The 20,510-nt window shown below is 40.1% G+C and overlaps 2 protein-coding genes across 7 annotated transcripts in view; one reads left to right on the forward strand and one right to left on the reverse strand.

Moving 5' to 3' along the window:
• LOC122874535 (cholesterol side-chain cleavage enzyme, mitochondrial-like) lies at positions 1-3,613 on the forward strand. The gene is made up of 9 exons (XM_044192532.1): positions 1-542; positions 820-975; positions 1,123-1,322; positions 1,453-1,656; positions 1,828-1,988; positions 2,071-2,237; positions 2,566-2,644; positions 2,781-2,972; positions 3,067-3,613. The coding sequence occupies exons 1-9, from the start codon at positions 268-270 to the stop codon at positions 3,187-3,189; spliced, it is 1,557 nt and encodes a 518-aa protein (XP_044048467.1). The 5' UTR covers positions 1-267; the 3' UTR covers positions 3,190-3,613.
• ccdc33 (coiled-coil domain containing 33) overlaps positions 3,506-20,510 on the reverse strand; it is a 27,506-nt gene continuing 10,501 nt past the window's right edge. For 5 of the 6 annotated variants that reach the window (XM_044192539.1, XM_044192536.1, XM_044192535.1 and 2 more), the window contains 12 exons: positions 11,975-12,045; positions 9,369-9,510; positions 8,060-8,265; positions 7,860-7,923; positions 5,911-6,106; positions 5,123-5,211; positions 4,884-5,015; positions 4,644-4,737; positions 4,443-4,567; positions 4,152-4,241; positions 3,912-4,028; positions 3,506-3,821 (listed from right to left, as the gene is read on the reverse strand). In XM_044192539.1, coding sequence (XP_044048474.1) covers positions 3,759-3,821; positions 3,912-4,028; positions 4,152-4,241; positions 4,443-4,567; positions 4,644-4,737; positions 4,884-5,015; positions 5,123-5,211; positions 5,911-6,106; positions 7,860-7,923; positions 8,060-8,265; positions 9,369-9,419 — 1,227 coding nt within the window. In that variant the 5' untranslated portion in view covers positions 9,420-9,510; positions 11,975-12,045 and the 3' untranslated portion in view covers positions 3,506-3,758. Of the gene's footprint in view, positions 3,822-3,911; positions 4,029-4,151; positions 4,242-4,442; positions 4,568-4,643; positions 4,738-4,883; positions 5,016-5,122; positions 5,212-5,910; positions 6,107-7,859; positions 7,924-8,059; positions 8,266-9,091; positions 9,226-9,368; positions 9,511-11,974; positions 12,046-20,510 lie in introns of those variants that run through there. The other variant, XM_044192540.1, reaches the window with a different exon arrangement.

A 20,510-nucleotide genomic window follows, 5' to 3' on the forward strand; every position in this document is an offset into this window, starting at 1 on the left:
GTTTCTGACACTTTTTTTTACAGAAAGATGACTGAAGGGTGCTTTGATACAAGATAAAATATACACTAAGTAACACAGCTTAACATACACAGACAAACTTATGAGGTGTATTTTATTAAGCTCTGAAGTTCAACTGGAGAGCCTTGATCAGCACAGCACGAGGGGGTTTGACTATTTAGACCAGCCTCCTTGTTTTGCACCAGATGTCTCTGGGAGAGCCAGAGTAGCTGCTGAAGGTAGAGCAGAGTGAGCATTTTTGTTATCGGGATGGCCAGGTGGAGTGTGTGGCGCAGCCCTGTGATGCTGCCCCTGTCCTGGATAGAAGAGCTGACAACAACAGGTGTGCGCTGCAGCAGCAGTATGCCGGTGGTCAGACAGGCATACTCAGAGAGCAGCAGCAGCATTGTCAGGCCTTTCAGTGAAATTCCTGGACTGTGGAAGAATGGGGTGGGCAACTTGTACAATTTTTGGAAACTGGATGGCTTCAGAAACCTTCACCGCATCATGTTGCAGAACTTCAACACTTTTGGACCCATTTACAGGTACGGGAGGCAAGACAGTTTGTATAAATCTTAAATAAAACAATAAAATTACTCTGCAGAACACTAACTCCTGCTTATTTATAGTAAATAACATACGTAGACAAAACAAATGGCTTTGAATTTACGTCACTACTTTGAAACTACTTTCTGGTGTAAATATAAACATTTTTGTTCATGAAAAATATCTGACTGACAATCCACAAGGTCATGTTTTCTAAAAACAAGAAGCTGATATTGCATTTTTACCCCCTTTTTCCTCTGACTTTCTGTATGTTAGAGAAAAAATAGGTTATTATGAAAGTGTAAATATCATCAATCCTGAAGATGCTGCTATCCTGTTCAAAGCGGAGGGCCATTATCCTAAAAGGCTGAAAGTTGAAGCCTGGACATCATACAGAGACTACAGGAATCGCAAATATGGAGTTTTACTAAAGTATGTGTTATTATTATCCCCTTCTACCTGTATAAATTCAGTTTTACCAATATTTTTTACACTTTGAATGAACCAAGGGTTTTATTGAGTGCTATAAGACAAAGAAATAAACTTGCTAGTTTAAGTTTCCATCCAATCTTCCCACAGAAATGGAGAAGACTGGAGATCAAACCGTGTGATTCTCAACAAGGAGGTGATTTCCCCAAAGGTGCTGGAAAACTTTGTACCTTTGCTGGATGAAGTCGGCGAGGATTTTGTGGCCAGAGTTCACAAAAAGATAAAGCGAAGTGGCCAGAACAAATGGACCACTGACCTTTCTCAAGAACTCTTTAAATATGCACTAGAGTGTAAGACTGACTTTTATTTCTCTTGATTCTCAAGTATAATTTATTTCACTCACTGTGTAGGCCAGTGCCATTTTTTTCTTACATATTGCTTGCTGAGCTCTTTGTCTCATGTTTACTCTGTCCGACACAGCGGTGAGCTCAGTGCTGTATGGGGAGCGTCTGGGTTTGATGCTGGACTACATTGACCCTGAAGCTCAACATTTCATTGACTGCATCACCCTCATGTTCAAGACTACCTCACCCATGCTGTACATACCTCCTAGTCTGTTGAAACAGATTGGAGCGAAGGTGTGGCGGGACCATGTGGAGGCTTGGGATGGGATCTTCAATCAAGGTAAGACTCAGAGCACAACCAGAAAGAACATTTTAAGTTTTGTTTTGATTGGCTTTGATTGGTATCATGAGGTTGTCAGTTCTGTTATTTGAAAATGACATTTTCTATTCCTATGTTTGTACTGTATATGGTGCTGTTTCTTATTTCATTTATGTTCTTTTGGTGCATCAGCGGACCGCTGCATCCATAACATCTACAGGCAGTTACGTCAGGAGACTGGCACTCCAAAGAAATACCCAGGAGTCCTGGCTAGCCTGCTCATGCTGGACAAATTGTCCATTGAAGACATCAAGGCCAGCATCACTGAGCTAATGGCTGGAGGAGTAGATACTGTATGTAAAAAAATGACAAAAATCATTTATTTTCCTGAATGTTACCTCATTTTGGCTTTTTAATTCTGTTTCTGTGTTTCAGACTTCTATAACGCTGCTGTGGACATTGTATGAACTAGCTAGGCACCCCAACCTCCAGGAGGAGCTGAGGGCGGAGGTGAATGCAGCTCGGGCTGAAAGCCAGGGAGACATGCTGGAGATGCTGAAGCGGATTCCATTGGTCAAAGGAGCTTTGAAGGAAACACTGAGGTGGAAAAAAATGTCATACAGTAGACTATAGGTGCATCAACTCCTAAATAGTTTTAATTTTCTTCCGACCCATTCTACAAAATGCACTTTGTACTGTGTGAAATATGATAGCCACATCTGCCATTTATTAGCCTCTCGTTTCTGTCATCAGAAATGCAAATTCCATAATTGTTGAAAATAGTTTGCCTCTTTCAGATTTGTAGTAATACTTTTTCCACTAACACATACAGTAGTTGTTCTGAAAATGACTGTTTGTAATTTTCCCATTTCTGCCATCTACTAGCACTAAGTTAGTCTTTAATATAGAATTTTCACTTTGATCCCTCAGGTTACACCCAGTTGCAGTGAGCTTGCAAAGATACATAGCAGAAGATATCATTATTCAAAACTACCACATCCCAGCTGGGGTAAGTTAAAAAATATAAATCATCTAATCAACTTTTTGTATTTGAACATTGTTATACAAACTGAGGAAGTGGTAGACAGTTTAGCACCGTGTTGGGTCACTGCTCACCTTTTTTGTTTTTCTGTGTTTGTGTTTAGACTCTGGTCCAGTTAGGACTGTATGCAATGGGCAGAGACCCCAAAGTGTTTTTTCGTCCGGAGCAGTATCAGCCCTCGCGCTGGCTGAGGACAGAGACGCACTACTTCAGGAGCCTGGGCTTCGGCTTTGGCCCCCGTCAGTGTTTAGGACGCAGAATAGCTGATGCAGAGATGCAAATCTTCCTTATCCATGTGAGATATTCAGAAAATAAAGAGCAGTTTCACCGTATTCTGTGGCTCATTTACACAGCATATTAACTGCATGCATTATATTTTGTCTTTGCAGATGCTTGAGAACTTCAGAGTGGAGAAACAACGCCATGTGGAAGTGCAGAGTACCTTTGAGCTCATTCTACTACCAGAAACGCCTATAATATTGACATTGAAGCCTCTACATACTAATCGGTAACACCAAGTTTGACAAAAAATTGTGGTGCATGATAATTCAGGATAATTTCTAAAATCCTTTATCACAGTTAATTGTAAAGGGCTTCACAACCACCACAATCTAAACACTAAATAAAATCTACCCACCTTGGATGCTGATTGAGAGCAAGAAAACAACAGTAGAAAAGAAAAAGCTAAAAAAGTGCATGAACGAATTACCTCAGTAATTCCATAACTAGTGAACAGAGTAATTACATATACTGTATATTATTTCATGAGTAATTTGAGTAATGATGGAAATGTGTAGTCTGTGTATGTGTACAATATGTAGAAAAACCTGGAATGTACAGAACCTTTATTCCATGTGCACATGGCAAAAGTATCTTAAAATACCTATATATACAGTATAAACCAGTGATGAATAAAACAATACAACTGATTCAAAATATGTCTTGTAATATGTAATTTTATAACATATTTTACTATCTAAATATATTTATTAGATGAAAATATCTTATTTGGAACATTAAAACAAAGAAAAACTGTGTGTGTGTGTTTAGTCGGTCAACCTTTCACTAGTTAATTTGCAGGTCATTTTATGGGCTTCTGCTTCCTCTGTCTGCTTTTCTGACACAATGACTCTGATATCGACCTCTGGAAGAAGCAGAAATCATTCCATGTCAAATACTTATTATAAAATAATTACACACAACACAGTATGAAAGCTAATTTCACTCAACTGACCGACGGAACATTATGAAGGATTGTGTTGGATGTCCGGACAAAGCCATGCCTGTTCTCACTCAGTCTGGTCAACATTTCTTGTTTCTGTCTCCCCCATAATTTAGAGTTATCCTCCAGCTGTAATACATTCAGTCAAAGGCAAAGCATCCACTTAACAATGAATGAAAAACAGATCAGTGACTCAGTGAGTCTATGAAACATATACAGTACAAGAGTATCTAATGTTTTTTGTATTTTCACCTGAGCCTCCAGTGTTTGGACTCTTGCCTCAGCCTTCTCCAGGTTGTTCAGTAAACTCAGTCTCTCCTTGACTGGCAGTGCGTCTTTTGTCTGAGGGGGACATGACATGTCAATTTGAGATTTCCGTAACTGCAAGACAAAACTTGGGTAGTACAATAAAATATATTCCTCAGAACATATGGGATCTTGACTCTGAGCTGTTGTATATCCTCAGCCCCTTTAATCTGATGAGAGTTTTACACCTTCTTCACATCACACTGTTTGAATACTGGCTTGAATGTGTAGGAGTACCTGTGCTGACTGCTGTATAATGACTGCGGCAGGCTGCTGGCGAATCCTGTCCAGCTCTTCTCTGAGACGAGTGTTTTCTGCTGCCAGGGCCAACTCCATCTCTTCTTTTCTGTGGCCAGTCTCACCTACACAGCATGAAGAGTTCTGGCTACTGGCAAATGTTTTTGTGAAAACACTGCTCTCTCACCTCTGTCCACCTACCTCTTTGCTTTTTCGCCACCAGCCTTTTGTCACCACTCTGTTTATTCATCTCTCTGAGTTTGCTATCTAATGCTTTCTCCATCTTCTCAATGACCTGAAAAATTGGGATGGCACAATATACAGGATATTATCCTGTCATATACATTTTGAGCTGTTTTTCATAGAAAGAAGTATTCCCTATTGTAGAATCAGATATGTATACCAGTAAGTATAGCGCGGATATTGTAGCTGACTGTTCACCTTTTCCTGCTGTTTCACTGTGGCCTCCAAAGTTGCCATGTTTGCCAAGCGACTCTGGTGGTGCTGCAGATCCTCCTGCTGCTGCTGGTGGAGTCTTTGACGCTTTAGAAGCTCCTTCTCACTGTCATTCTTCTGCACAACACACACGAAAGGAAGACAGAATAGTAAATTATATAAACACTACATATACACTGACATAAATTCTGTGTGATATAATGTGTGTACGTACATCTTCTAACCTTGATCAGGTCATTCTGCAGTTGTTGGATCCTGTCCCTTTGCGAGACAGCCTTACTGGTCTCACTGGCCAGCTTGAATTTCAGGGAGGCTTAAAAAAAAAGACAAATCAGATTTTTATAGGCTTAGGAACATGCTGTTTTTTTGTGGCTACATTCATATGTTGAAATCAGAAAAGGATAGCTAAGTTTATCTAAGATTAGAATTAGTTGCAAAAGTTAAGTTGCAAAATGTAGAATGATTAACATGTCAGTTCTGAGGCTTGGACATTTGAACAAATGATCAAAACACCCATCAATAAAGCTTTTGAAATGGAATGGATTTTGTGTTGGATGGGAATTAAATCTAGTCCCTTTGCTTTGATGCCAGCAGAGAGACCTTCAGGAACATCCTTTCACTGAGGGTCACAAACTGTCCTTCAGGAGATAAGGTATGTACTACCCACAGAGCTTATCAGGGTCTGTGGCCTAAATGAACTGCCTTATCACAAAACGGCACAGTCTGTTAGAGAATAGACACTCGCAAGGATTAGCAAACACACAGTGAGCCACCTTCCACATCACTATTTCATCTGCCAATGAAATGCCCTCACATCCATAACAACATGGACTGAAGGTTCAGCAACTGTTGGCTGGATAGTAAACTTTCTGACGTTTATGAATCCAAACATTTTTCTACATTTGATCTCAACTTTTGGTGAGCAAAAAGAATGTTATTGCTTTTGCATGGTTTTGGTTCAGGGTCATTTTGAGACAGGATGCTAATGAATGGATAATACAGAGTACTGTACCTATACGGTCAGTAATCTCAGCCTTGGTCATGACGTCGATGTCTGTGTCGCCCAGCAGATCTCGACCAAGATCCTGGTGCAGAGACAGATCAATGCGGAGCTGGCTGTTTTCTGCCTCCAACGTCACCACCTGTATCCTCAGTGCTATGATGTCTTCTGCCATCTTACTCATGGCTGAACGATAGTTTTGCACCTCCTGATGAGGAGATGTGGACTTCAGTCTCATGTCAGTTGCTTGAAGTGGGATATTTGTTATTTGGAACTCATAGTGAAACCGTACCAGCTTGATTTTCATGAGTGCCATCAAGGTTGGTGTAAAGTGCAAAGATGACTAAAAACTATCTCCCCAATGGAATACCAAAAAGTAATTTGCAATCATCGACAAACAGCGCCCCACCGCCAATTTTGATTCAGAGTGGTTCTATGTGATCACCACCACTAGATGTCTCTTCAACCCCATCTTGAAGAGTTGTTGACCCCAGGATGTAGTCAACAAGACATTTCTGTATACTAAGACAATTTAAAAACATCCCAGCAGCAAATACATATTGCATGTACAGTTTGTCAGTGAATAACTGACTTCTCTTGGCTTCGGAGAAGCACATAATACGAGAAATGGGACATAACTGGAAGCCAAACGATAATACACCATATGCCATAAAGTGTAATATTCCTGTAATTGATAGTCTAAGGTTTGGGTACAATGAATTCGTGAGACCGGCTCCTCAAATCCAAAGGGGAAATAACACCCTATCTTTTGTCATGGGAGCTTTAACCGGGGATTTTTGATAAATCCTTCAAGAAAAATTATTTCTTGTACATTTTCTCCTTTCTTTTCACATTCTTGTTGCCCTTCTTTCCCTTTGAAAAGATACAAAATTCCTCACTGACTTTAGCTTCTTGGCAAGCAATCAGCTGCTTTCCAGGAATCACATTGTTGCAGAGCTCTGTTATCAAGACATGTCTCTGTGTAAGGCATGTGCATGTTGTCTAGCAGCTTGTATACACTCTTTGTTCCCGGCTCTGTCACAGTCTCCTCTATGACATTGAATAGATAGACTTGAATGGAGACTGAGAGCAGAGTCCAGCTGCATGGGGGCGATTAGGGGATTCCAATCTTGGATGGTGTGGTTGTGACTCCCTTGGGACACCAGGGTGAAATTGAGCATCTAATTGAAAGGGCAGGGATGAGATGACAATCATGACTGTAGATGAGATGGTTTCTCTGTTGGGGGCCCACAGGCATGATGGGAAGGACAGCTCCCCATGATGAGTTTGGAAAGTCCTATCATGTGTCAAAAAGAAAAGGGGATTCTCTGTCTCTGCCTGCACATACTGGAGGTTCCCTCCCCTCAACTATGATTTGAAGACATTAAAGTGGCCTTGCTGTTATACACACTGTCATTTTAGGATAATTGTATCACAGACAGAAGGCAGCTGGATTAAATTGCAAGGATGTGACATTTAAATTAGGTTTTTCCAAACCATTAACATTATGATTATGTATGTACAGTAGTAAATGTATGCGCTGTCACTATGAAATCATGCAATTAATACTTTCCTCTACATGAATTAATATAAAATCTATATGGACAAACATATATCATTTTGGTCAATCAACAGATTTAGTGGTGAATTTAAATAAGTAAATGAAATTATGAAGAAAATATCACAGTAGGAGACAAACGTAAAGATATGCATAAATAACACCCTGGGACCCTAGCACAAGTTCTAACCTCATCAACTCGATCCTCCTTGAGTGCAATCAGTCTGAGAAATGTTAATCTGTTCTACTATTTGCTATTTTGTCACCCAGCCGTGTGTGACTACTTCAACATACTGTCCCATCTCACCGGCCTTCCCATGTCACTGTTCATTAATTAATCACACAGTGGGGATTGCTTCCCCCGAATGACTGAAGAGTTTCGGTATTGATTATGTCTAATCACCTTAGTTTGGAGGTCAGTGATCTCTGCCATGTGGAGATCTTCCTCAAAGTTATGCAGAGGGGGTCTAAGGCATGAACACATTTAATAACTCATTAGTGAAATTAATCCATAAAAATCTTTGCTTTAGTCTTCTAAAATATTATTAATTCAATGATCTTCACAATAAATCCACGCTTCTTGCAAGTAGTTGTGTGTCTTACCGTTTATGTGGATGATGCACTTGATAGGTGTGGTTTATGTTGGGTTTGTTGGCATATGTAGCCTCTGGCCTTTCAGCTGGTCTCTCCTGTTCTTGGTGGGCTGCTCGGTGGAGCTCAGTCTTCGCTCCCTTGAAAAGGTAGTGGTAATTTGGTAGGATCTGTGCCAGGGCATCATGGGATGGGAGGTTGTATCCATCCTTCTGAAGCTGAAGAGGAAATATTGTTTTTATTGACAAACTCTGAGTTAAGCTAGAAATTGTCTCAGAAATAGCTCATGACAATCATCTCTTTTAACCCTTATGTTCTATTTGGGGTCCTGGAGACCCCAGGCCCTCTTCAACCACTCAAAAACATACTTAACATTGTTTTATCAGCTTGATACCTTTAATTTAATGAGAATTGCTTATATACATGATTTTGAACTGATGCTTTGTTCCTTCAAGTCCTCTACAGAAAATTATACATTACTTCTGTTTAGTGTCTCAGAGACCCCAGCTGTAAAACATGGTTAAAATACAATGGATTTTCATATACTGTATATCTGTGATTGGTGTTGACATCACTTTTGACGCAGTGCTATCACTCTCAAATCCCAAATTAGTTTATTAGTTTGTTCATAAGGGGTCTAACAGCAGGTTTGACCTCTGTGGGATCTAACTGACCCCAAGCATTAGTAACACCACCTTCATCAAATCTACAAGTCCAGAATTGATTGATTTTTCAATTATTGTTATTATTATTACACACACGGCAGTAGGGTCTGGGACTCCAAACCACGAAGAAGTAAAGGCAATTTCAACAACACACAAGGGTTAAATACACAACAGAAACCACAAGCAAGGAGCATTGACTTGGCAAATGTTGGCTGTTAGTTGTACAAGCAAAATGCTGAACAGTCTTCCATAACAATGTGGGAGGACTAGTGTAAATTACATCTGCAATGGGAACGTTACTTTTTTTTACTTCATGTTTTTACAGAAAACGAAAGCTTTTATTCAAAAAACATTGTATCCATGACCCCTCAATACTCACTGTACTTGTGTGTGGCCTGTTCTACCTCTTCATCTCTTGAATATAAAGGATGTTACATCACTATGCATACAGTACCTACTCTATAACAAGAGAGCTCTTTGTCATTAGCCTTAAAGTCCTTCAGGTATGAGCCTTACATATACAATGTACACTCTCAGTGATTGCGGTTGCCAGGTAACAGAAATTTAAAAAAAATTACATGAAATAGAGTCATTATCTATTATCTTCTTACAGGCTCTCCCTCTGACACAAATACATCCACACTGTCAGAGCCTACCTTTATAGCTACAGGGCTGCTGAGTGATTTCGTCTTTTTCGAGGTCTTCATCCAACAGAAAATGTCCTTAACAGAAGAGTGAACACGTAACGGATGGTGGATGTGAAAGTTGGAGCTCTGTCATCAAGTCAGAACAATCAACCTGTAACCACAACACAAACCTTAGCAACTTTCAGGCCAATGAAAGGGGTCTCCTGTTATGTACAAAATACTTTAGCATCATGTTTCATCTTCAACAGAGCTCAAAGCAAAACAATGGTACACACTTTATCCTTTTTTTGCAGTGGTGGAAAGTAACTTGCTACATTTACTCAATTACTGTAGATTTTTTACTGTACAGCTTGTTACTTCCATTTTATGCTACTTTGTACTTCTACTCCATTACATTTTGGAGGCAAATATTGCACTTTTTACCCCACTACATTTATGTGATAGCTTTAGGCACTAGGTACCTTGCATTTTCAGATACTTGTTAATATATTAAGGTACAGTTCTTGTCTATCACTTATATAAGTCAGTCTCTCCGAAGCGAAACAGGCTGCAAGTTCCCTAACTTTACCAGCTGCAACATTACAGTGAGTGATTACTTACATATTATTGTGTCAATAATAGTAATCCAATAATATTCTGAAATGGGCCATTCTGCACGAATACTTTTACTTTTGGTACTAGTAGTATATTTAAATGCTAAAAATGTCATACTTTTATTTAAGTGAAATTTTGAATGAAGGACTTTTACTTGTAACAAGAGTATTTTTGCACTGTGGTATTGCTACTTTTACTTAAGTAAAAGATCGGAGTACTTCTGCCTCCATTGCGCTTTTGTATCTTAGCATTATGAAAACCAAATCGAATCTTGTGTTTATGCCTGGAAGCGTGTGCCAATCAATGAAATCAAAGGGAGGTTCCTGTTCGGTAAATACCAACCCCCACGAGAATTCTGTCTTAGCCTGGATAAGCAGATTGATGGGGACTGAAGGATTTCTAAGTGACGTGCTGTGCAGCACCTGTGGTTCCCTCTGAGCATTTATTCCCAGCTTCGATCAACTCACTGAGAGTCTGATGTCAAATCACTAATACTGTGCAAAAGAAATATTTCATTTCAGCAAGAGGAGTTGAATTTAAACTGCAAAATAATTAAAAACACAGAAAAATTAAGGTGGGTTTTTGGAAAAACAAAACAAAATATAAACAAATTGTCAACATGTATCTCCAAATTTTGATCTTGCATGTTTCTATTGTGCATGAATTGTGCTAGATACAGTAAATCAAGTTTAACTTGCCTAAAGTGTGTATGTGCACATGCTTATATGCGTGGAACCTTCAATAGCATAGATCAATAACTCTTCTGCTTGGGTAGCTCATTAATGGTGAAGGCTGGGATAGATAATCATTGATGGCACAAGATCTGAGTGAGACTAAATAATAAAAGTGGGGGCAAGGAGGAAGAGTCATCAGTGATCTAAAATACTGTACCTGGCACACTCTTTACAGTCTCCATATATACTTGATCTGCATCTTGTAAAAATGTAAAAATATTGTTTACAGATGTATGTTCTGTTGAATACATATGAGAGGTAAACAGTGAACTTCTTAAACCTGACAGTAATACCATGCATTAAGCAAACTGCCCTGCCCTTTTGCATTTGTTTTTAGCCGGCAATGAATTGTGTTTAGCAAAACAGCTGGATGCAATGGAAAATAACTCAGGACAAATTCTATTTAATTCAAAACTACAATAACAACCATGTGCATGAATTTCTCAGTTCCAGCTTCGCATATAAAAATCCTACTCTGTTCAGTTTTTAGATAAATATTTTCATAAAAGACTGCTTTAATTCCTGATAAATAATTCACTGGATGCTTGCAGCTATGTGCTCTGCTAGAAGACATAATCTCTTCTAACCCAACAAGGGAAAACCTGTACAAGTGAAAACACTTCCCGCAGAGTCTAATATCACATTATCATGTATGAGATTGCCCAACAAATTTACAAAATATTCACATGTTGTGCTCTGCAGTTGCTGCTCGTGTTCAGAATGCCTCTGACCCTGTTACATATAATCTGAGGAGAGCTGGGGAGGGGAATGGGATGTGTGCTGTGTGTCCCCATGCTGGGGGGGGTCTCATTGACACAGTGTCGATCTGTGGTCTGGGCTTTCTTTAACTTCATCAGAATTCAGCACACAGCCTGCAAAATGCAGCAAATGGGCTCTTCATTGGAGTGACAGCTCTGAGTCTGCTGCCACACAGCTTCAATTAGCCTGCCAGAGCAAGGCAGTTCCCAGGAGCTTTCTCTACATCCACATATTCTACCTTTTCCTGTCCACCACCTTTTATTTTTTTCCCTTCATATCCTTCATCTGACCCAGACTTCCCTCTTTTTTTTCAACTTTCTACACCTCAGAATCCTCCCCGTCCTTCTTTCCTATAAGAGCACCATCCTCCTCAACCCTCCCATGCTGCCATCCACACGTGACAAGCCGAGCGGAAATACTTGTAGTGTGCTAATGGACACAGAGGTTAAAGGGGTGTTGGAGAACTGAAGCCAATCAAAGCAGAAAGGAGAAAAAAACAGAGAAAAGAGGATGTAGTGGTTTACACACCTGGACTCGTCACAACAGGAATTCAAGGCTGTTCAGTTCCTGTTTTATGTCTGTGCTGCTGCAGTGGAGCTCTTAATCAAGAAATAATGGGATTAGAAGAGAGAAGCAATAGTTACATAGTTCTACTTATGTTTAACAAAAGACATTTCTCACTTTATATTCTACAGTTTTTTGATCACTCATAATTATACACTCTATGTTCACCTAGTGGTTGGAGATGGAGATGTGAATACAGATGGAGACAGATGGTTTCACACACAAGATATGCTGGGGAATTTTCTAAAAACCTGCTCATTAATATTGATATTCAGTAGAAACATTGGACATGTTACATAAGATAATAACTTATAACTGATTATTGAGATATGCAAACATGAAAATTCCCATTCAAATTCTGATTCAGTCAAATGGTAATAATTGATCTGCATTTAGGCTCTACATGCAGTAACATTCAATTATGCATAATTGAATTTCAGCTAATTGTTGTGTCAACCAGCTGTGACTAAAGCGTGTCTTGTGGCACCAAAAAAAAAAATTACAGGGCTCCCCCGAGAAAATGACATTTTGATGTCTATGTAATCATATCTGTGCTCTGTCAGCAAAATAAAATCACATCTGCAGGTTTTTAAAATATCCCAATGGAGAGAGAGAGAGAGCGAAACAGAGCGAGAGGAGGGACAGAGAGAGAGAGAGGTGTGTGTCAAGGGCAACATGCAGCTTTAACTCAAGGACGTGTGAGGCTGACAGCCAATGCCACTCCTTATGAGGTCCACAGTGAGAGCAAAGCCAAGGATTATCAGTAAATCAACGTCTGTCAATTATGGTTATGCTGCCATAAAACCATAGTGCTCCATGAACAAACAGGGCACGGATGTAAAAGCAGGGTCGGCCTCAGGGATAATGATTAGTGTGGGTAAATGAGTGCATCCAGACACACAGCTGAGTAACAACAGTGGGGTGGTGGAAATAAAGGTAAAATATTACCTCCAGATTTCAACAAACCAGACACTGAATCCTTAGACAGTAGTTTTGAGTCTTACTGAATTGAACTTCTTGACTAGATCATATTTTTGACACTAACTGATGATATTTACTCTACTTACAGTATATGCATGATGAAGAGCTCCCCTTAATTCTAACCGTAAGCAAACAGGAGCTCATGTGCCTAATACAATATGTGAAGTCAACTGACTTTTGCTCATGGCTGGTAGCACCCTGAAGGATTTCAAGAGACTTAACATAAAGACAATGAGTAGAACCCCTAATATCTATATTAATATCTCTAATATATGTCTACTGTAACTTCAGTTAAGTCGGTCAAACAATGACCATTCCTGGAGGCTTCAGTGTGAAATAAAGAGCAGGAGTCCATACCTGTAACTTTCCAATCAAAGCCATGACTGCAGCATATTATAATCCTACAAAAATATCTAGACATATTGTTGCAAGACTATCAAAGGCTTCTTAGAGTTTCCAGTTAAGATTCTGACATTGTAATTAGTCAGTGGTGAAGGAGTAAGTAAAAATACCAATATCAAAATTCTCCACCAAAAATAAAAGTCCTGCATTTAAAATCTTACTTAGGTAAAAGTACACAAGTATTATCAGCTAAATTCACTTAAAGTATTAAAAGTAAAAGAATCTGTGTGTGTGTACTGTGCCCCTGTGACTGATGACAATAAATTGATGATGCATCAATGTGTAAGCAATGTTTTACTGTTGTAGCTGGTTGAGGTGAAGCTAGTTTTAAGTTTTTTATATACTGCTAGGTAGTTTAGTTTTGTGGTTCCCAATCTAGGGGTCGGACCCCTCCAAAAGGTCAAAAGATAAATCTGAGGGGTTGTGAAAATGGGAGAGGAAAGATGATTAATTTGTCAGACTTTTCTCTAATCTTTACTTTTCGAGAAATATTGGATAATTTGACCTCTTTGGGGCTCAAACACTTATTTACGGACGGAGCCACACAACGCTATTTCAGCCATTCCAGCCATTCCAGCCATGATTTGTATGTCAAGTAATGTTAAATTACTAGCCCACGGATTTCTCCAGAATCGCATACCTCACCTTTAAGTACAGTACTTGAGTAAATGCACTTATTTACATTTCACCACTGCAACAAGTTAAACTGGTATCTCTGGTATCAGAGATCAAAGTAATTCATTTTTTATGTGGGGAGACTGAGCCAGCCTACAGTTCGAAGCAGATTTTTAAATACGTTACAGTTTTTACTGAAAACAAAAAAGCAAACCAAGCCTATAACATATGGAGGCCATCTGATGTTTACTGTATTGTAAATCCTGTAAATTCCATGATCCTCATCAAACATGTAGAGGAAGTATGACTAAGCTTCTGTGGAAAATGAAGCAATCTAAACCAGCCCTAAAGCCTTGCCAACAGCAGGGTGTCCATGTCACAGTCAGTCGCAGCACAGTGAGTATTAACGACTGCTTTTCCCCACAGGCTTGACATGACCTTTACAAAATCCTATGCAACTGAAGCTTAATGACTAACACACCAGTTGACATTTACAGAAGCCAGCTTGCCGTTGAATAGTTTACAGAAACATCAAAATGCTAATGTTGCATGTACACAAAAGGGACCCCCAAGAGTGAAAGGAATGAACATATGTATGAAACTTAGCATAATGTAACAGTATCTGAAACAAACTATAACAACAAACATTTCAGTAGGTTTCGCAACAGTTATTCAGTAGCAAAGTAGGGCATCTAGTTGAAAATCATGTTGGGTAGCTATAACAACAATTGTCTGGTAAAAACAAACAAATCCAAATGAATTAAACATCTTAGCTTAAAATTAAATGCACGTCACATCATGTGTGAGGCTGTGAAAAGGACATGAAGATTGATGAGGGAGTGGTAGGTATGCCTGTTGTGTAATACATCATTCCTATTTTGGCAGGGCTGTCAGTGGGATTGAATTTACATCAGAGGGCAGACAAGTGATGCAATGATGTCAACACCCAGCCACACACCTCTTCCTGAAAGTCAGCTGTTGTGGTTACAAATCTTAGAGAGAAACACCAACACCCAGATCCTGTCAGGAGATGGACATCTCGAGAACGCTTTGTGTCTGAGAGCCAATCGCCTGCATCTTGATTATCCCAGTATGGGAGAACAGGTCAGTAGAGCAACTGCCATTAAAGAAAGGGTCAGTGGACCCAAATGATGACCACATAAATTGTTCCCATTCCAGTGTATACATTACTGTGGAGAAGATGGCTATTTAGAGTGCTGTTTGGTATACATTCATCAGTCATAGCTTCTAAGCAACCTTGGAAAACACCATTTATCACATGTAGAAAGGAATTAATGGCATTAGCCAGGGGTCCATTAGAGGGTTAAAGTCTTACATTAGCTTTATATTGCCTGAGGCGAGCAAAGGCGCGGGGACTGACGGGATAGGTACATCATTTACATTTCTAAAATCAGATAAGAACACAGAATAAAGAAGTTAACTCTTTAACCCTTTTTCTGTGCAGAACAATGCTCTGGTCTTTGAAGACCAGGCTGGGCTATTCAGCAGGGTTTCATGATAACCAGCCCTGTATAGATAGACAGATGATAGGCCATTAGCTGGAGCGGAGCTGATACAAGACAAGCGAGACAATAGCTGACACTGCTGGAACGGCTTCATTGTGAAGCAGCAGCAGCACATCTGTATTCAGAGGTGACGGAATAACAGCTTTAAATCTGTTCTACACGGTCTGCTCCAGCTGCAGAGTATAGATACAGGCCCCTGCACAGCACTTCAAACAGAGCTGCCCAGCCCAACCTGCACACCAGACAGGTGCCAAGGAGCTCCCTACATCCCCACTCCACCCTTATCAGAGAACAACAGGAGAATGAGGTAAGCAGCTGAGGAATTAGCAGTAAATAAGCCTGATAAGAGCTGTCTTAATGACTCCGCTGTCTGTTAAATGTGTAATCATGGAGCGTTTTATGCAGGCCGTGTTCAATACAGCTCCCAGGAAATGCCTGTGAGGTAAGTCAAATTTATGTAAATGGCTCTTTCTTATATTTTGTTTCCACATTACACATTAGAAACACTGATTAAAATGTTTCAATAGGGTGTTCACTCCAAGTGGTAATAATAAACACGTGCTTGGGGCTCTTCCATATAACAGCCATCAGAACCTTGGCTTATGTTGACCCTCAGTGTTCAAGGTCTGAACCGCCCACATTCATGATCCCCCCTCCCACGCACACCTCAATTGCTCCATAGCCTTTCTTTCTGCTTTTGTCTGTCAAGGCTAGCTTGTATGACATCGGTTTTGTCCAAGAATAATGTATACTGGACAGAGCCTGTTGGTCTTGTTGATTACGTTATCTACAGAGTGTCTTCAATTTCTGGGACAAATTAAATAATGGGGGAAAAAAAGTCTGCATTCCAGCACAGACACAACACAGAGATGGGAAATCATAGCAGCATAGTAGAAAGGCATTTATGAGAAAAGAGAGAAGCCAGACTGTCAAGGTTGGAGTCACAATAATAAGAGGAATATATGTTCCACATAAGAAAAGCTTTTAGAAGTTTCAGTTAAAGCAGCTAAATTAGCCAGCTTCAACCCTAATTAGTAATTTATTGATGTTCTGACACAGTTTTCTTGACTGGAAAACTCAAAGCAAAACTGATGATCACAGTCCACACCTCACAGTTACCAACACAAAGCCACTAGATGTCACTGTGGCCCCATTTCATCTCCCATCAGCTGATCGACTGACACTAACCTCTGTGTGTGACAAGTGCTGAGAGACTGCCTCTGTAAGGGGATGCTAACTCTGCTCTGTCTAAACTGCACAGCTGCAATGTGTGGAAAGTGTCTGAATAAGCTATTACTATTCAGGACCAGTTCCACAATTCCCGTCCCCTCTGTCTGCAATACTCTCAAACCACAACAGTGCCTGGCAGCAGGGGGCTTGGAAATTACCGTACGCTGCAGCTCTGCTGGAGTAGGATTGCATACATTATGCTGCATTTGAACCTAGGGTCCTGCCTGTAGGGAGTACCACAGCCCTGCCAATAAAAAATACAAAAAGGATTTTCACACATGCTTACTGTTATTACTGAAATAATTGCAGTGGTGATAATGCTTATAGACCAATTTGACAATCAAACACATGAAAATTCTGATACAATTCTAACTGTGCAAGGTTATTCTTATGTTAGACAGCAACAGATGGGGAGATAGATGATTCAAAACACAGAACAAACACACATACAAAACAGAAAATGTATAGAAATCCTCCTTGTCCTCTCTTTCCTTCCCTCCTTTACACTCATATCTACGCCTTTCAGTCAAACATCACAAAAAGGCAAAGTGGAAGTATTAATGAAACAGCATCTACCTGACTGCTGCTATCAAGCTTCTGTTTGTTCTGACTGATGGGGGAAAGTAATCCGATTCTTTTCAGGGCAGCCAGTGCACAAAATCAATACTATATAAGGAGGCCTGATGAATTTGAAATTTGTACTCAGAGTGGATATTGATCAGTCTCAGTCAAAAGACTTTTGAAAGCCCATGTAGATTTATAATCGATATGTAGTTTCAAACACATAACTCTACTTTTATAAATGTGACATCTACATTAATCTATCATTTTAAAATAACTTCACTTGATCATGGTGCTATGTTGTATGTAATAAGCAGAGGTGCTGTAACTTTCATATTCATCAGATAAAATTTAGACAACACATAGCATTGATACTCTAGCAGCAGGACTTACAGAGAACTGGGCTGGGCGTGGTGCTCTTGCCTGGGAGGGACAATATGAGTCAAAGGCCCCTCCTCTTGGTCTGCCTCAAGCAGGAAAGATGGGGCAGCTACTGGGAGATTGCATGGAGCAGTCAATAGAGATTCTGGATGTTTAATACCATCACGCAGTCAATGCATTATCCCTGGCATTAGAGCTATCAGCATTTTTGAGAAATAAAAAATTCAAACGTGATTAAGAAATAACAGTTCCGTATTAGTTGCAGTGGATATCTAACCATGATATGCTTAAAATGAAAGACTCATAGTGCCTTACTTAACATGGCGGTCTAGCAGACAGAGCCTGTATCATGTGTGATTGAAAATATCTCTGTTCAGTCTTCCTGTGTCTCATCAAAATGAGAGCTGTGTGCTGGAAAGTATTCTCCAGACTCCTATCTAATATCATTAGGAGCGGATATACATCGCCTGGACTAATCCAGCTGTTCGCCGCAATTACATTTTAGCCTCTTAGACATATCTGACCCAAGTTCATTGCACTAGTGCTTTCCCGGCACGACTTCATGATTGAGTTACTGGCTGGAAAGGGAGTCTAGTAAAAATACTTATGAGCCGTGTTCATATTCAATTCAATTTTACAAATTGTCTTATTTTAATCAAAGAAAGACCTTAGTTTTGTAAAAGGAAGGCCCAAATTTAGGAGTATAACAGCCCATGTCTGCCTATATTTTAATTACCTATCAAGTCATTATAGTCATATTAGTAACAGCTAGAAAATTGCTTTACATACTCAATAGTTGTTCATAGCTCTACCTACTACACAAGGTATAGTGCAGTTGTAGTATTTTCCCTGTGTTTAGCTGGTACAATACCTGTACCTGACATAATAACAGGTTTATTTTAAAATTCAAACCAACATAGAAAATACCATTATCATGCACTGTATTAGATGCCCTTCAAAGGGAGTGAGATCAAAGTTTAAAAACTGGGGCACAAGAGACTTACGTAAATAAATATACTATATGACATTTATAGAAATCCGCTCAGCCAGCAGGATGAGGCCGCATAGGTCTCAGAGACAGACTCCAGCCAGACTCTGCTCTGTATCTTGCAATTTGAATGTTGGCTCTCAAATGGATCCTTCATTAACCTGGCATCTGGAGGCCATCTAATAAGCAGACTTTTCCTCGAAGCACAACTCCAATCTGTCTCTCTGAAATGAGGGTGCTGAACTGCGATGAGCACCAAGGACATGTAGTCTGTGTCTGGGCGTGTTTGAGGAAGAAGAGAGGCAGTCACTGAGGAAATACAAGGCACTAAGCTATGCGTAGTCACACAGTCCTGTCTTTGTTTTCTTAACATTTGTTTGTTCTGCCACCTGCCCACTGACACATGAATTATACTGCGGGGATGTTACTCGGTGTTCTATTAAATACAGATTAAACCTATTGAACCTTTCGATCATTCTGGTTGGGCCAGCTCTCTCTATCCAAAGCTGGTCCAATAATTTATGTTGTTGTAGAGTCTAACACACCAATTTTCTGCCTCAGCACAGGAGTGTAGTGAGCTGTAGAACTAGTGACTATCAGAGTGCTGCATTGATGATGCGTCTCTCCATACAGCAGCAGGCAACTAGTTGCAGCAAAGCCCCCTGGCGCTGTCCATGGTGTTGAAGAGAACAAAAGCATCAAAGCCAGAGCTCTCCTCCTCGCTCCTCTCGTACAGGGAGGGGCCGAGCTGTGAAGGGGGAGGGGCCACGTGTACTTGATTCAATTAGGCAGCCTGTGAGGCCTCCCCTGGGAGAAGGCTGCAATGAAGGGGGCTGCAGGCCTGTCTAACAAAGACGTTCAACCCACCCCTTTGCCCCTACTGAATCCACCTCATTAGTCAGCCGAGTAAGTGTTGATCATCTCAAACAGTGTCCTCACCACACAACAGTATGAGGAGGAACAAATCTTCTACTGACTCTCCGTCAGGCAAGGCAACATGTCAGATATAATTTTTTTTTTACCCTTGTAAGGTTTTTCATTTCACTGGTGAGTATTTGCACTGCAGAGACCCATATTTTGTGCATTTTGTGTATACTGTACATTCCGTGTGTATTTGTTTACTGTATGTGTATAAATCCTGGCTAGACAACCTCAAGGAATGGACTGGCTGCAGTTTCTCAACCCTAATACGCTCAGAGCGCAAGAGCTGTTGAGATCCCTGACTGCCCAAGCATACACCAGCACACCCCTGTGGCCCCCAAGGTCACGGGATGATATGTGATGTGCAGTGTATACCAGTAATTAAAATTACTTTTCTGTAAAAGTAATTATATACTTCTGTCTGTCCATAGTAGTTGAGCCACACCAGTGACAGAAATTGACACGAGAAAATAAACACCAGAAATATCAGTTCCTCCAAGCTGTGTGTGAGCATCAATAGAAATCATATCTCTTGGCAAACATCTGTCATATCCACTATCTGACTCATACCACTGAAAGTCCTACATGTTTCAAAGTTTCCTCTGTATCACAGAGAATAAGCAGAGCTTTTAGCTCTTTTGAATGTCAGACAGATAAATACGATCCAGCGACATTAGTATTCATTTTCCGTTCTGCTGGTCCTTTGAAACACAGCAGATGTCTATGTTTCTGCATTTGCACGTTGTCAGAGTTGCTTAGAAGCAATGGTGGAAAAAGAGAAAAAAAATGGAAACATCTGCTTGGTCTGCTTTAATCAGTGCCACACCATATCTGTCAACACCAATCTGTTAAAAACATTTTCAAGATCATTATACAGAGATGTGAAACACGGCAA

The sequence above is a fragment of the Siniperca chuatsi genome, linkage group LG4 (genome assembly GCF_020085105.1).
Source record: "Siniperca chuatsi isolate FFG_IHB_CAS linkage group LG4, ASM2008510v1, whole genome shotgun sequence".
Taxonomy (NCBI): domain Eukaryota; kingdom Metazoa; phylum Chordata; class Actinopteri; order Centrarchiformes; family Sinipercidae; genus Siniperca; species Siniperca chuatsi.

What these genes read in the sequence shown, in the direction of transcription:
- LOC122874535 (XM_044192532.1), top strand. Translation starts at nt 268, where the DNA reads ATGGCCAGGTGGAGTGTGTGGCGCAGCCCTGTGATGCTGCCCCTGTCC. An exon ending in GCTTTGAAGGAAACACTGAG is followed by an intron (nt 2,238 to 2,565) that starts GTGGAAAAAAAT and finishes TTGATCCCTCAG; the next exon opens with GTTACACCCAGTTGCAGTGA. An exon ending in ACTACCACATCCCAGCTGGG is followed by an intron (nt 2,645 to 2,780) that starts GTAAGTTAAAAA and finishes GTTTGTGTTTAG; the next exon opens with ACTCTGGTCCAGTTAGGACT.